The sequence below is a fragment of the Carlito syrichta genome, unplaced genomic scaffold (genome assembly GCF_000164805.1).
Source record: "Carlito syrichta isolate Samal-C Ts95f unplaced genomic scaffold, Tarsius_syrichta-2.0.1 Scaffold314869, whole genome shotgun sequence".
NCBI lineage: Eukaryota > Metazoa > Chordata > Mammalia > Primates > Tarsiidae > Carlito > Carlito syrichta.
The window spans coordinates 349,875-365,977 of NW_007258965.1; the positions used below are offsets into that span (position 1 = coordinate 349,875).

Consider the following 16,103-nt stretch of genomic DNA (forward strand, 5'->3'; position numbering starts at 1 on the left):
TGCCAGTGGGTCCTGCAAACATCATTTCCCACAAATGTCTCCCATCATTCCCCTCCTCATCCCCTCCCTGCCCCGACTCCCCTTCCTGCATCCATGTGGCCAGGCCCTTTTCTGTGTTGAACATTGCTCCATCCTCCTCCCCAGCCTCCCCACATAGCACATGCCCAGAAAGATTCCTGCACCCAGAGCCAATCCTGCCCCTTCCCTGCTCAGGGCCCCCCATGGTTCCCTGGCACCCTCAGCTTAGGCTTCTCAGCACACCCTGTCCCTACATGTTCCCCCAGAGACCCAGATGGACGCGCACATCCCTTCATCTGCCAGGCTGTCTCCAGGCCTTTGCTTTTCCCCACCTGGGATGCCTCCTGTCAAGTATTAACATGATAAGCTTCCCCTCTCAGGCTCAGTTCAGCCTATTTCCCTTCAGGGTCTTTCAGCTTTTGGACCCCTGGATTTGTTTACACATAAGCATGGGTCAAACAGTCATGCATTCCTTCTTTCTGTCTGAGTGGGAGGTCAGGGAGAGACAGGCCTCTCATCTCCACTCTCCCTGCTCTCTCTGTGTCTCACACAGTCCTGAATACCCTGAGCAATGGCCATCACCACCCATCCCAGAGGACCAGTCCCTGAGCCTGGTCTGTGTGGCTGACAGCAACCCTCTGCCTGGACCCTGGCTCCCAACACGTTTCCTTGAGCCTCTCTGTGCAGAGTGAGTCACAGGAGAGGGGTTGGGGAGGGGGCCTGGCTGGGTGTTGGGTGTGGGAGAAGCTGAGTCCTAGGGACAGAACCTCCTCCTGTTCTCTCCTTTTCAGGAAGTCCCTCCTTTTGCAAATGTGCGACTGGCAAAGGGGAGGTCTCCTGACCCATGAAGCTCTGGAGTGACCAGGGGACATGTGACTTAGTGACCTGACAGCGGGAAGGAAATCCCACCTGGTACCCAGTGCTGTGAGGAGAAAGAAATGTTCACTCCTTTCAAAACCCACCCCTTCTCCCCGACTTTCTTCGAGTCCCACTGCAGAACAGTCACAGCCTCCGAATCCCAGACCTCCTGCAAGCTGGGCTCTCCTGGCGTCCTTGGCGTGTGTTGACACTGGCAGCCCTCAGCTCCACAGCTCCGTGTCCCCTGCTCAGTCCTCCGGAGATGCAGCCTCCAACCTAGGGGAGAGCCCACCACCCTGCCTGTGTGTCCCCCACTGAAGCTCCTGTCATGGGAGCTCAGATGTCAGAAGACTTGTCTCCCCACTGGATGGTGATTCCTTGGGGACAGTGTCTAGGTCCGGTGGCTGACCTCATCATACAGAGAAGGGATGCCCACCTCATGGATGCTGAGGCCAGGGAGGAGAGGCTGCCTGTCACCCCACCTGGGGCCCCAACTCTCCTGGCTCCCACTTTCAGCAGGCCTGACCTCCACAAACACTGAGGGTCTCAGGGGAGCCTCAGGGGTCTGGCTAGATGCGACCTATTTTCATCTTGCAGAAAATGTCATCCCAGAGGAAGATGTCCACAGGGAGGCAGAAGATGGGGTGTGAATTTGAGTGAGTCTCTCACCCACTCTGGGTCTCCAGGAGTGGGGGTGGGGTGGGGGATGGTTGGTCTCCGAGGGCTGACCCGGCCTGACAGCACCTGGGTGTGAAGTTCCTCCTCTGAGGAAGTCACTGTCCTGGCCTCACCCCCAGCTTCCTGTGGGGCCTCCCATGAGTCTTGAGCTCTTAGTTCCTGAAAGAAGAACCCTGAGGATGAGGCTTTGCCTGGTGGCCCTGGCACCTCCCGCCCCAGACATGCTGCTGCTGCTGCTGCCTCTGCTCTGGGGGATGGAGGGAGTGCAGGGGCAGGGACAGAGACCATTTGGAGATGGTTACAAGTTGAAAGTGAAGTCAGTGATGGTGCAGGAGGGCCTGTGTGTCTCTGTGCCCTGCTCTTTCACCTACCCCCAGGGCGACTGGACTGACTCTGACCCAGTTTATGGCTACTGGTTCCGGGGAGGGGCTGATACAGACAGGGATGCTCCAGTGACCACAAACAACCCAGCTCAAAAAGTGCAGGAGGAGACCCAGGGTCGATTCCACCTCCTTGGGGACCCACAGTACAACAACTGCTCTCTGAGCATTAGAGATGTCAGGATGATGGACCAGGGGATATATTTCTTTCGGTTGGAGAGAGGAATGGTAAAATGGAACTACAGGCCAAATATGGATTACAAGGTTAACCAGCTCTCTCTGCATGTGCCAGGTAAGGGCCGGGATCCACAGGGGAAGGATGAGACCCCTTTGCTGGGAGGGAGTTGGGGCGAAGTGGGCCTAGCTCAGGGGAGGACCTGGACTAGAGTGTGAGTTTCACCAGGGCCCACCTCAGAACCTCCCTCCTGATCCTGTGTGTCTCCCCCTCTCCTCACCAGCCCTGACTCCCGACATCATCCCGGGGACCCTGGAGTCTGGCCGCCCTGGGAACCTGACTTGCTCTGTGCCCTGGACCTGTGATCAGGGGAAACCCCCCATGATCTCCTGGATGGGGGCCTCCGTGTCCTCTCTGGACCCCACCAGCTCTGCTTCCTTGGTGCTTACCCTCATCCCACAGCCACAGGACCACGGCACCAGCCTCACCTGTCAGGTGACCTTGCCTGGGGCCAATGTAACTACGACAAGGACCATCCATCTCAACGTGTCCTGTGAGAGCTGAGCCAGGATGCCTGGGTCCCTGATGGGGGAGTCCCTGAGGGCAGGGGGCTGGGGGTCAGAGCTGGACATGGGATGCTGGATCCCAGAGTCCAAGGTAAGAGTGGGGGGTCAGGAGGATGCTGGCTCCACCTTACCCATCTATGCAGCTCCCGGGAGAGAGGGTCAGTGTCCACCACTCCCACAGTGATATCTTTCTGTCCAGATGCTCCTCAGAACTTGACCGTGACTGTCTTCCAAGGAAATGACACAGGTAGGATGGACACCCTCCCTGGGTGGGGGCACAGGTCTTCAGCTCAAGGCAAGGCTTCTCCTCATCCTGGACTTACCTGGTCACCAGAGACCCCCTTGTGGGTGAACCTAGGACCTCTCCCCACCCTCAGCCCCATGGTCCGCTGAGCATCTGCCGACCCACCCCTCACTCCCCTCAGACTCCTCCACACACGCCCCCTTCAGCCCACAGCAAGGACAGGGTGACATTCACACAGCAGGACCAGCCTTCAGGGCCTCATCATCAGTCTCCTGAACACGCCTCCTGCCTCCACTTTCCATCTCCCCCAACAGTTCTGACCCAGGTCCTTCTAGACAGGTGATAGAGTCACATGGGCAGAAATTTAAGATGCATGGCAGAGTCTGTCTCCCTGCAGAAGTGACCCATGTCCATCCAGGATACTCTGAGTCTTGGTGTGGTCACCTGAGGTCTCAGAGGTTGTCTGACATCATAAGATGAACCGTCCTCACCCTCCTTGAGAACTTCACAGATGGACTCTGATTTTGTGGCATCTTCTAATGGTACATTATGGCACTAATTTTATCCCACCACAGAAAGAAACACTGTAATGAATTATCTCATATCTCCTTTCACATGGAATGTCTATGTCAGTGGGATTCTTTCCTAAAAGCAAAAAAGAGCTGTGTCATATGTTCCTTCTAATTTTGAGTGATGTGGCCAAATTTTTCTTCTGAAGCGTGCACAGGTTGATGTTCCCAGCAGTGAGAGGTGACAGTGTGTGTTTCCAGCATTTCAGTTTCTGTCTTTGTGTCAGTTTTCCTCACCAGTCTCTTTTTCTGTCCTTCCTCTTTTTTTTCAGATCTCTCTGTCTCTCTGACCCTCTGTCTCTTTCTCAACAGCAGCCACAGCCCTGGGGAATGGATCATCTCCCTTAGTCCTGGAGGGCCAGTCTCTGCGCCTGGTCTGTGCTGTCGACAGCAACCCCCCTGCCAGGCTGAGCTGGACCCGGGGAAGCCTGGCCCTGAGTCCCTCAGAGCCCTCGAACCCTGGGTTGCTGGAGCTGCCCCGAATGCACCCTGGGGATGAAGGAGAATTCACCTGCCGAGCTCAGAACCCTCTGGGCTCTCAGCAGGTCTCCCTGAGCCTCTCCCTGCAGAGTGAGTGCACAGTGTCAGGGGAGGGGCTGTGGGGAGACCACACCTCCACCCTTCACCATCCACCCAGCAGTCCCTGGGCTTCAGTGGGGAGCTCAGGTCTGGTCTGTGTTCTGCTGTGAGGCCTGGACTTTCCCTGGATCCAGAGTGTCTCTGTCCTCTTCCCGCTGGACAAGCGTTGTGGGCTGGGTGAGGGGACGAGAGGGGTCTTGAAGGGAAGGGGCTGGGGCATGGACAGGTGTGTTAGGGAGATAAAGCTCCTGCTTTTTAGTTTAGGGACAATGATGAGACATGTGTGGCTCTCTCCTTGGGTACCACATTTTATTTTATTAAAAAAATTTTTTTGAGTCAGAGTCTCACTCTGTTGCCAGGGCTGGAGTGCAGTGGTATGCTCATGGCCACCGCAGCCTTGACCTGCTGGGCTCAGGCGATCCTTCCGGCTCAACCTTCCAAGTAGCTGGAACTCCAGTCGTGAGCTACCATGCCTGGCTAATTTTTTGATTTATTGTAGAGACGAGGTCTCACCATGTTGCCCAGGCTGGTCTGGAACCCCTGGACTCAGGCAATCCTCTTGCTTCAGCCTCCCAAAGTGCTGGGATTACAGACTTGAGCCACTGCGCCCTGCCTGGGCACCATTTTTTTTTTTTTTTTTTTGGAGATGGAGTCTCACTCTGTCACCCAGGCTGGAGTGCAGTGGCACGCTCACTGCCACCCCAGCATCAACCTGCTGGGTGATCCTTCTGTCTCAGACCTCTAAGTAGTCAGAACTTCAGGCAATGCTACCACGCCTAGCTAATTTTTGATTTATTGTAGAGACGAGGTCTTGCCAAGTTGCCCAGGCTGGTCTCGAACCCTCAGCCTCAGGCAATCCACTCGCCTCGGCCTCCCAAAGTGCTGGGATTACAGGCTGAGCCACTGCACCTGGCCTGGGCACCATATTTTAAAAGCTTAATATAAAACAACTCAGCAAGGGAGTGGAATAATGTTGTGATTCAATGATCTTTTAAAAAGTGAAATTGCAAAGTTACCTCACAGTGAACACAATATCAAAACTGCAAGTGAAGACAGGAGCCCCCAGCTCTCATGCTTCATTGGCCTCACCCCATCCCCTCCTCCCTCCCACCCTGTTCTCTGTGTCTGGGAAGGAAGAGGGGAACAGAGGTCCAGGGCCTCTCAGGGAGCGGGAGGAGAAGAGACCAGTTCTGAGGGGTGAGTCCCCCCAACAGCTCCCGTCTGCCCACAGGGGGAGCGTCGCCTGTGTCAGGAGTGATGCTGGGGGCGCTCGCAGGAGCTGGAACCACTGCCCTGGTCTTCCTGTCCTTCTGTGCCATCTTCATCGTGTGAGCAAGGACCTTGGGAAGGAGGAGGGTCCCAGGGGAGGGCGGGCCAGGAGCAGAGTCCTTGGGGCCAGAGCTGGAGGTGAGGGCAGGAAGAAGGTCACAGGAATCGTGAGAAGGTCCGAGCACCCCTCGTTGTGGGGCCCATGTCTGGGTGAACCTCAGGTCCCAAGTCCTGAGAGGGCCTGTGTTCTCAGCCCTGGGGTCTCCAGATGGGACCACCTCTCTCCCACCTTGGTCATCTTCTAACCCCTTAATAGGAAACACAGGTGGGGGCACCGGTCTGCCCATTGTACCCTGATCTGGCCAGACTGAAAGGCTCTCTGGTCTCTCACGCAGAGTGAGGTCCCGCAGGAGGAAGTCGGCAAGGCCAGCAGCGGGCGAGGGGGATGTGGGCATGGATGACGCTGTCACTGTCAGGGGTTCCGGCTCTCAGGTGAGTGACGTGGGCGTCTCCACATCCAGCCTCCAGCCTGGACTCCTCCACACGATGGCCTCCTGATTGCTCAGCTGGGCATGGCCAAAGTGTCTCTCCTTCTCCTCCCCTCAAGCTGCCTTCTCTGCAGGAGTCCCCATCTTGCTGACAGCAGGACAACACCCACCCCATGCTGGGCACAGTGGAGGCGTCACCTCCTCTCTCTCCTCCCTTTCTTATCTATAGTCCAAGTTCACCAAGTCTTGCCTGTTTCTCCCTTAAGAACCACAGCATCACTCCCCCTTCCATCCTGACCTCTTTTGCTGCTGAAGCCTTGGGATCTCCCCCCTTTCACTCCTTACCTCTCTGCCTCTCACCTCCCCTTCCCCACCTGGAGGGACCTTTCAGAAGAGATCACTGTCTAGTTCCTCTGCATCTGGATGGTTGTTCCCCACCCCACACTGTCCAGGTCAGAGGCTGGTAACTCTTTTCTGTAAAGCCAGAGCGTCGACTTTCTGGGTTATGCAGTCTCTGTTGTGGTTACTTGCTCTGCTGTTGTAGCAGGAAGGGAGCCCTGGACTCTGTGGAAATGAGGCATTGGGCTGTGTTCCAATAAAACTTTATTCACAAGATCGGGCAGTGGGCGGGATTTGACCCAAGGGCTGTAGCTTGATAACCCCTGACCTAGAGTGAAAATCCCTGCACGTTCTGGTGTCTTAAGCACCTACCTCTCCAGTGGGGTGGGAGTCAGGGTAAGATAAGTGAGGCTTTTACCTCAGGTGCAAAATATGGGGGGGTGTCAAAACTCTCAGTAACTGAGACAATATTTTAAAGCACAATATCTTTAATAATTACAATTTATGAAAAAGTTGATGTGCAAAATATCAAAATTTTAAATCATCACAGTATCAGTAATCTAAAGTTAGGAATTATTTAAGATCGTCACTTAGCAAGAGAAATTGTTAAGCAAGACAGTATTCTCAGTTGAAAATGAAAGAAGTAAAAAAAAAAAGACCTTTTGAAGACATGATCTCTGCTTTGCTTGCAGTAGAACCAGGAAAACACATGTTAATAACTTTGCTTTGGGTAAAAATTTGTAAACTTGAAGTGTTGTAACACATACCACTTTAAATTTTTTTTTATATTTTTAAGGTGTGGGGTACAATTCAGGGTTAGGTATACAAATGGTTATTGTACAGGTAAACTTTGGGCATCACTTTGGTCCCCATTCACCTGGTTTGAGATCAGGTACCCTTATTGATGGAGTGTGCCCCACCCCCAGTGGTTTCCCACTACTGCCAGTTCCTTTCCTATTATATTATGATAATTGTTCAGGGTCCCCTTATGAGTGAGAACATATGGTGCTCAGTTTTTTGTTTCTGTGATAGATCACTGAGTATTACAGTCTCTAAATTCATCTAAGTTGCTGCAGTGTTCATAATTTTGTCCTTCTTTGTGTCTGTGTAATATTCTATCATGTATATGTACCACAATTTTTTAAATCCAGTGTCCTTTCGATGGGCAGCATGGTTGGTTCCATGTTTTTGCTATTGTGAATAGTGCTTTTCAATTCATCAATAGTATTTCAATTATAGTAATGTTCTGGGAAAAACCGATCACTAAATATACATAAAACATATAAATAGAGGTTTTTTTTGTTGTTGTTGTTTGCCTTTGGTTGCAATTGGCTCAGCAGAACATTCTCACTAATCTGGGTTTAAATTTTTTTTTGTTCTCTGGGTCTCTGAATTTTTTGTATTAATTTTGATTTTTAAGATACTTCATAAACACATTATTCCTTCCAACTGAGATTTTCGGCACTCCAATAATTTTGTGCTCTGGGCAAAGTCCTCACATTCCTCACCCAGTCCCAGCCCTGCCTCCTGCTGCTTCCTGCCTCCGATCTGTGCCCGGTCCATGCTGAACTCTCCATTGTCACAACCAGAATGAGGTTGTTTGTACCTCTTGGTCCCTGCATGGGCTATTCCTCCCTCCTCAAATGCTCTTCCTTCCCCGCTTCTGCTTCTTCATTCTTGTTTATGTTTCATGCTCCAGTGTAAACATCACACTCATCATTTGCTGTCTGTATTCAGGGTATGCCTGGAAATCTGTGGAATGTTTTAAGCAGCTTAGTAAACATCTGTCCTTTCATTGGTTAATTCTTTCAGGAAAGGTATGATCATCTCCCAAAAGACGAGCACTGTAGGTGCCAGGGGCCCACCTATGGAAAACATTAAAAATCTATGGATCCTTGAAATTTTGTTCTTGACTGAGGGAGATGTCCAAACTAATGGACCCACTAACCACTCAAATAACAAATAAATGAATACAGTGTAAACCACAGACAGATACTTTGGGGAAAATGCAGAGTTCAGAAAATAGGAAGTGCTGAGGGGTAGGCTGTGAGTTTATTTTTCTTATCTATCTATCTATCTATCTATCTATCTATCTATCTATCTATCTATCTATCTAATCTATCATCTATGTATCTATGTATCTGTCATCTATCCATCCACCCATCCATCTATCCATCCATCATGTTAAGAAAAAACATGTAACATAAATTGACCATCTCAACCATTGTTAAGTGTACATTGTGCAACACATTCCAGAACTTTCTTATCTTGCAAGATTGTGCCCATTGAACACCTCCTCATTTCCTCTTCTGTCCCCCTAGTCCCTGGCAATCACCATTCTACCTTGTGTTTTTATGAATTTGATGATTCTAGATACCTCACAGAAGTGGAATCACACAGTGTCTGTCATGTTGTGATTCCCTTTTGTCACTTAACGTATGTCCTTAAGGTTCACCCATGTTGTCACGTGTGACAGGTTTTCCTTCATTTTAAGAGTGAATGACTCCCATAGTGTGTATTTGCACTGCATTTTCCCTATCCACATAGCCATTGGTGGACATTTGAGTTGTTTCCACATTTTGGTTATTATGAGTAATGCTGCAGTGTACATGGGTATGCAAATCATCTTTTCCTGTTCCTGTTTTCAATTTTCTTGTATATATACCCATAGGTTGAATTGCTAGCTCATGTATTGACTCTTTTTTAACTTTTTTTTTGAGTTGGAGTTTCACTCTGTTGCTCAGGCTGGAGTGCAGTGGCACGCTCACAGCTACCGCAGCCTTGAACTGCTGGGCTCAGGTGATCTCCACCTCAGCCTTCCAAGGCTGAGAAATACAGGCATGTGCTATCCCGCCTGGCTAATTCTTCTTGATTTATTGTAGAGATGAGGTCTCGCCAAGTTTCCCAGGCTGATCTCAAACCCGTGGACTCGGGCAATCCTCACACCTCGGCCTCCCAAAGTGCTGAGATTATAGGCATGAGCCATCATGCCTGGCCTATTTTTACTTTTAAATGGATAAATATTGTTTGTTCATGTTAAGGGTACATGTGATATTTTGTTATATGTGTTGAATGTGTAACCATGTCAGGATTTTAAGGCTATCTCTAACTTTGAGCATGTATCATTTCTATGTGTTGAGAACAATTCAAGATGTCTCTTCTAGCTATTTTGAAATATTTGATACATTGTTGTTAAGCAAAATCACCCTCCTCTTCTATCCAACATTAGAACTATTCCTTCTAGCTAACTGTATGTTTGTACCCATTAACCAGACTCTCTTCATCTCACCACCCCTCCTTTTTCCTCCCTCCCCAGAACCTTTCCAATCTCTGGTAACTGTCATTCTACTTCTACCTTCCTGAGATCAACTCTGTAGCTCCCACATATGAGTGGCAACCTGTGATATTGGACTTTTCCCTTAACATAATGACCTCTGGTTCCATCCATGTTGCTGCAAATGACAGAATTTCATTCTTTATTATGGCTGAATAGTGTTCCTTTGTGTATATACACCACATTTTTAATTCATTATCTGTTGATAGAAATTTAGGTTGACCACATATCTTTCCTATTGTAAATAGTGTTACAATGAACATGGGGTGTAGGTATCCCCTCAATATAATCTCTTCCTTTGCTTTGGGTTCATACCCATTGGTGGGACTACTGGATCATATGATAATTCTAATTTTAGGTTTTTGAGAAATACCCATAATGTTTTCCATTAAAGCTGTACTAATGTATGTTCCTAATGGAAATGTGTAAGTATTCCCTTTTCTTAGCATCTTCACCAGCAGTTTTTTTTTTTTTGGTCTTTTTGATAATATTCATTCTAATTGGAATAAGATGATACTTCATGGTGGTTTTGATTTGCATTTGATTTGATTAGTGATATGGAGTATTTTTTCATATCTGTTGGCCATTTGTATGTCTTCTTTTGAGATATATCTATTCCCATTCTTTGCACACTTTTAAATAAGATTATTTGTGTCTGTTGTTGAGTTGCTTGAATTTCTTGTATATTCTGGTTATTGGTCCCTCCTTGGATAAATAGTTTGAAAATATTTTCTCCCATTCAACAGATTTTCTTGCTTAGTCTTGTTAGCGATTCTCAATTTTGTTTATTTTTATTTTTTTACAAAAGCCAACGTTTTGTTTTATTGATCCTTTGTATTTTTTTAGTCTTCATTTCATTTCAGTTTCCTCTGATTTGCATTATTTTCCCCTTCTCCTAATTTTGGGTTTGGTTTGTTCTTACTTTTCTATTTCTTTTTTTTTTGAGTTGGAGACTCACTCCGTTGCCCAGACTGGAGTGCAGTGGCACGCTCCTGGCCACCGCAGCCTCGACCTGTTGGGGTCCGGCGATCCTTCTACCTCAGCCTTCCAAGTAGCTGGAAGTACAGGTTCACGCTACCATGCCTGGCTAATTTTTGATTTATTGTAGAGATGAGTTCTTGCCAATTTGCCCGGGCAGGGCTCGAACCTGCAGGCTCAGGCAATCCATTCACCTCAGCCTCCCAAAGCGCTGGGATTACAGGCTGAGCCACCGAGCCCGGCCACTTTTCTATTTCTAATGTGCATATCATTAAGTTATTTATTTCTCTTGCCTGACTGCTCTGACTAGTTTCCAATGCTATGTCAAATAGGAGTTGTGAGAATGGGCATCTTTTACTTGTTTAAGTTCTTCGAGGAAATGCTTTCAGCTTTTGCCCATCCAGTATGATGTTGGCTGTCTCTTTGTCATAGGTGACTCTTAATATTCCGAGCCATGTTCCTTTGTAACACAGATGGCTGAGGATTTGTATCATGAAGGAACGTCGGATTTTATCACATGATTTTTCTCTGTAGAGACAATGATATGGCATTTACTTTTGGTTCTATTTGTGGAATGGATCATGTTTATTGGTTTGTATATATGGAGCCAATCATGCATTCTAGGTAAAAAGCCCATGTGATCATGGTGAATAATCTTCTTGATGTGCTGTTGAATGTTACCAGCATTTTGTTGAGGATTTTGGCATCTATGTTCATCAGGGGCATAGGCCTGTAGTTTTATTTCCTTGTAGTGCCATTGCCAGATTTTGGTATCAGGCTGGCATTATCTTCATAGAATGAATCAGGGAGGATCACCTCCTGCTGAATTATTTTGGAATGGTTTTATTTGGATTGGTATCAGCTCTTCCTAGTTTGTCTGGTAGAATCCAGCTGTGAATCCATCTGGTCCAGGGATTTATTTGGTTGGTAGATTTTTTTTTTTTTAATTTTACCGATTCAATTTTGTGACTCATTATCAGATGGTTCAGGATTTCAATTTCTTCCTGTTTCAGTCTTGGGAGGTTGGCTATCTCTAGCAATTTACTTGCTTCCTCTAGATTTTCTAGATTACATGCACAGAAATGCTGATAATCATCTCTGATAATCGTTTGGATTTCTGTGGGATTGGTTGTAATATTGCCTTCTTCATTTCCGATGTACATATATGAATTCATTCTCTCTCTCTCCCCCCTAATCTGACCAGCAGTGTATCAAAACTGTTTATCCTTTCCAAGAACCCACTTTTCATTCCTTGATTTTTGTATTTTTTTTTCAGTTTTAATTTCATTTTCTTTTTTTCTGCTACCTCTGAGTTTAGTTTGTTCTTGTTTTTCTAGCCCCTTTTCATGCAATGTTAGGTTATTTCTTTGAGATCTTTCTATTTTCTTGATGTGGGCATTTAGTACTTTAAACTTTCCTCTTAATTCTGCCTTTCCAGCATCCCAGATGATTTGGTAATTTTTGCCCGTATTTCCATTTATTTCAAAGAGTCAGTTTTAAATTTCTGCCTTGATTTAGGTGTTTACCCAAAAGTAATTCATAGACTGGTTGTTTAGTTTCTATGTATTTGTGTGATTTTGAGAGTTTCTTTTGGTCCTGATTTCTGTTTATTCTGCTGTGCTTGGAGAAAATGTTTGGTATAATTTTGATTTTCTGGAATTTATTAAGACTTGCTATGGCTGAGCGCAGTGGCTCCTGCCTATAATCCCAGCACTTTGGGAGGCTGAGGTGAGAGGATTGCCTGAGCCCACGGGTTTGAGACCATCCTGGGAAACTTGGTGAGACCTCATCTCTGCAATAAATCAAGAAAAATTAGCTGGGCATGATGGTGCATGCTTGTAGCTCCAGCTACTTGGAGGGCTGACATGGAAGGATCATCTGAGCCCAGCAGGTTGAGGCTGCAGTGTCCATGAGCAACCTGAGTAACAGAGTAACAGAGTGAGACTCTGACTCAAAAAAAAAAAAAAAGACTTGCTTTATGTTTGAGTTTATGGTCCATCTTAGAATATATTCCATGTACAGAATAGAAAAATGGTTATTCTGTGGTTGTTGCTTGAAGTATTCTAAAAGTGTGTTTTGCATTCAATTGATCAAGTGTTGAATTTAAGTTCTGAACTTTGTTAGTTTTCTTCCTCATTGGTCTGTCTAAATCTATTAGTATGATACTGAAGTCCTCACTACTATTGTGTGGCTAAGTCTTCTCTTATGTGTAGTAGAAATTGTTGTATATATCTGGATGCTCCAATGTTGGGTGCCTATGTATTTAAGGTAGTTAGGATGTCTTGTTAATTGAACCCTTTGTCATTAAGTTATGCCTCCTCCTCGTCCTTTACTAATTTTGCTGGTTTAAAATCGATTTCATCTGATATAAGAATGGTGACTCCTGTTCCTTTCCCAGTTTTTATTTCATGGTAGATCTTTCTCTACCCCTTTACCTTGAGCCTGTGTGCATTGTTAGAAGTCAGATGGGTCTTCCAAAGAAAGCGGATGGATGGGTATGGATTTTTAGCCAATGTTCCACTCTATGTCTCTTAAGTGGAGGCATTTAGGTTATTGATTTTCAATACTACTATTGATGTGTTGTGTGTTTCATTTTCTTTTTTTCTACCATTGAGTTTAGTTTGTTCTTCCTTTTCTAGCCCCTTTCCATGCAATGTTAGGTTGTTTCTTTGAGATCTTTCTATTTTGTTTGTTTGTGTGTGTGTGTGTGTGTGTGTGTGTGTGTGTGTGTATGTATGTTATTGGCTGGTTGTTTTGAATTTCTGCTTTCTCTTGGATCTCACTAAGTTTCATTTATATCTATATTCTGAATCCTGCATCTGTCATTGTGGACATTTCATTCTGATTAGGAGCCATTGCTGGGGAGCTGGCATGATCCTTTGGAGGAGTTGAAATACTGTGGCTTTTGGTATTTCTGGAGTTCTTACACTGATTCCCTCTCATCTGGGAGAGTTTACTCTTCTTTGAGTTTGCTATCATTAAGATTAGGCTTTTTATAGTGTATTTTAAAATTTTAATGATATGGGGCACAATTCGGGATGAGGTATGCAAAGTGGTCATCGCAGAGGTAAAGTTTGGGCCTCCCTTTGGTCCCCACTCTGCCTGGTTTGAGATCAGTTTCCCTATTGATATTAGGCATCCCTCCAGCCCCAGCAGTGTCCCGCTACTGCCAATCCCTTTCTTATAGTATTATGGCAAATGTTCAGGGTCCGCTTATGAATGAGAACATGTGGTACTCAGCTTTTTGTTTCCATGATAGATCCAAGTTGCTGCAAAGTCTTCATGGTTATCCTTCTTTATGGCTGTGTAATATTCCATAGAGTATATGTATCACATTTTTTTATCCCGTCCACTTTTGATGGGCAACAGGGTTGGTTTCATATTTCTGCTGTTGTGAATAATACTGCAATAAACATGAGTGTGCAGGTATCTTTTTTGTAGAATGATTTGAGTCCCTCCAGGTATATTCCCAGTAGGGGGATTGGTGAGTCATATGGAAAGTCAATTTCTAGTTCTTTCAGAAATTGCCACACTGTTTTCCATAGAGGTTGACCTAGTTTGCATTCCCATAAACAGTGTAGAAGCGTTCCTTTTTCAGCACATCTTCGCCAGTATCTTTGCTTGTCTTATTAATGATGGCTATTCTTACCGGGGTTAGGTGGTATCTCAATGTGGCTTTGATTTGCATTTCTCTGATGATTAGCGAGGTTGAGCACTTTTTCTTGTGTCTGCAGGCTGGCTTTTTGAGATTTTCTTTTTTTCTCTTGTGGGTATGACTGTGGTGTGTGTTGTGTATGGTTATCGGTGTTTCTTGCCTCTCCCCCCCCCCCCCCCCCCCAGTCACAGGGGCAGCAGGGGCGGAGACAGGGACGATGGCATCTGGGAGGGGCCGGACAGCGAATTCCGAGTGACAGTTTTCTGGCAGGAGTAGGGAAGCTGCGCCATCTGGAGGCCCATGTGGAGGTAGAAATGCCCCACCTGGCACGGAGCCATGGTGGGGCCCTGCCTCCCGGTTTCCTCCCTGGCCTGCCAGTGGCGGGGGCGGAGGCAGTGGTGGCGGAGGCTGCAGGGGCGGAGGCTTTATACGCAACCTATGGAAGTCAAGCCGCGGCTGCAGGGTTCAGGCGGGGGTGGGGCGGGTGCGGTGGGGCCTGTCTCCGAGCAGGTGAGCCCCACTTGGCAGGATGCGGCGGAAGCGGAGGGGGCCGGCGTGTTGTCTGTTCGTTTTGTCTTCTCTGGGTGAGGTGTCTGTCCCGGGGCTGCACGAAACCGCCCAGCCTGGCTTCCCGCAGGACGGCGGCAGTCGGGGCTGGACTGCTCAGAGCAAGAGCCCGCGGGGTCCCACGTGGCCGGATCAGTGCCCTGTCCAGGCACCAGGGAGCGCCTGCATCTGATGGAGACCGGGGCGTGGGGAGGGATTTCCCAGGCTCGGGCTGCAAAGACCTGGCAGAGGTCTGAAGCCCAGGGCTTCTCTCCCAACTCGCCCCTTCCCCGAGTTAGAATCCTCTTCCATCTCTAGCCGGAGCCGGCTCTGCGGGCTGCCGGCCTCGCTCCCCTCCACGCTCCGAGGCTCCTGGGGCTTCTCTGGTGAATTCAGCTGCTTCCCATTATCCACCCGTGAACAATTCTCCCTCGCTGTTTCAGTCCCTCCCGTGAGAGACGAGCACACCAGCTGCCACTGCTCAGGCATCTCCAACTGGACCAGTATTAAATATTTAGGGCAAGCAAGAATGAAGGAGATTTCAACAAAATGCACTTGGGATGAACGGAGGAAGGACTTCAGGGGCACCCTTCCCGGCCTCTCTCTGACTTATCCTGTCTCTGTTTTTCTGCTCTGATCTCTTCCCCTCCTCCCCCCTCTCTCCCCACTCAGGTTTTCCCAACTGAATCCCAGGCAGACGACAGCGCCCCAGACCAGCTTCCTCCAGCCAAGGACGTCCCCTCCTCTGGGGAGGATCAAGAAGTCCAGTATGCATCCCTCACCTTCAATATGAGGCCTGGGGTCCCACATGTCCAGGAGGCCTCCAGCTGCGAGTACTCGGAGATCAGGAATCCACAAGTGAGAGGCTGTGGAGCCTCATCCCTGGGGGAGGCGTCAGCGCCCCTCCAGGCAGAGGAGCGGGCAGAGGCCGATTCCTGTGGAATTAACAGCCCTCTCAGGGATATGCCTTAAGTGCAGTGAAATGAATACAGGCTTTGGAATCACAGTGCTTCAAATCTGAATCTACACTCTGCCCCTTTGTTCAGCAAGTGACAGGCAGGTTTCTACCTTGCTGTACTTCAATTTCCTGCTCTATAAAACAGGAATGAGAGGCCCTGCCTACAAGGCTGTGGTGAGCATTACAAGAGTGAAATCCCACAAGAGCTCCCGGCACAGGATATAGGCTGAACACATGTTGGATCCCCATGTTTGGACAAAAAGACCCTGCTGAGAATGTCCCCTGACTCGGGGGGGGGGGGGGGGGTGACCAAGAATGATATGTCTGTGCCACCTGCCTGCAAATAGCAGTCCACATCTTTCCAGAAAGTGACCTTGGCCTGAGAGGTGCATTCAGCACCTGGACCCTGCCCACCTCTTCAGCTTCATCTCTCCTTACCTTTGATCTCTGTGCCTCCTGGATCTCCATA

At 47.9% G+C, this 16,103-nt stretch overlaps 1 protein-coding gene across 1 annotated transcript; it reads left to right on the forward strand.

Annotated features, from left to right (window-relative positions):
* Positions 1 to 1,775: 1,775 nt before the first annotated feature.
* LOC103274748 (sialic acid-binding Ig-like lectin 7) lies at positions 1,776 to 15,648 on the forward strand. Its single transcript, XM_021705987.1, is given in 7 exon segments — positions 1,776 to 2,226; positions 2,393 to 2,662; positions 2,875 to 2,922; positions 3,801 to 4,058; positions 5,251 to 5,395; positions 5,732 to 5,828; positions 15,349 to 15,648. Coding segments are annotated over 7 exon segments (1,569 nt in total).
* The last annotated feature ends 455 nt before the right edge of the window (positions 15,649 to 16,103 follow it).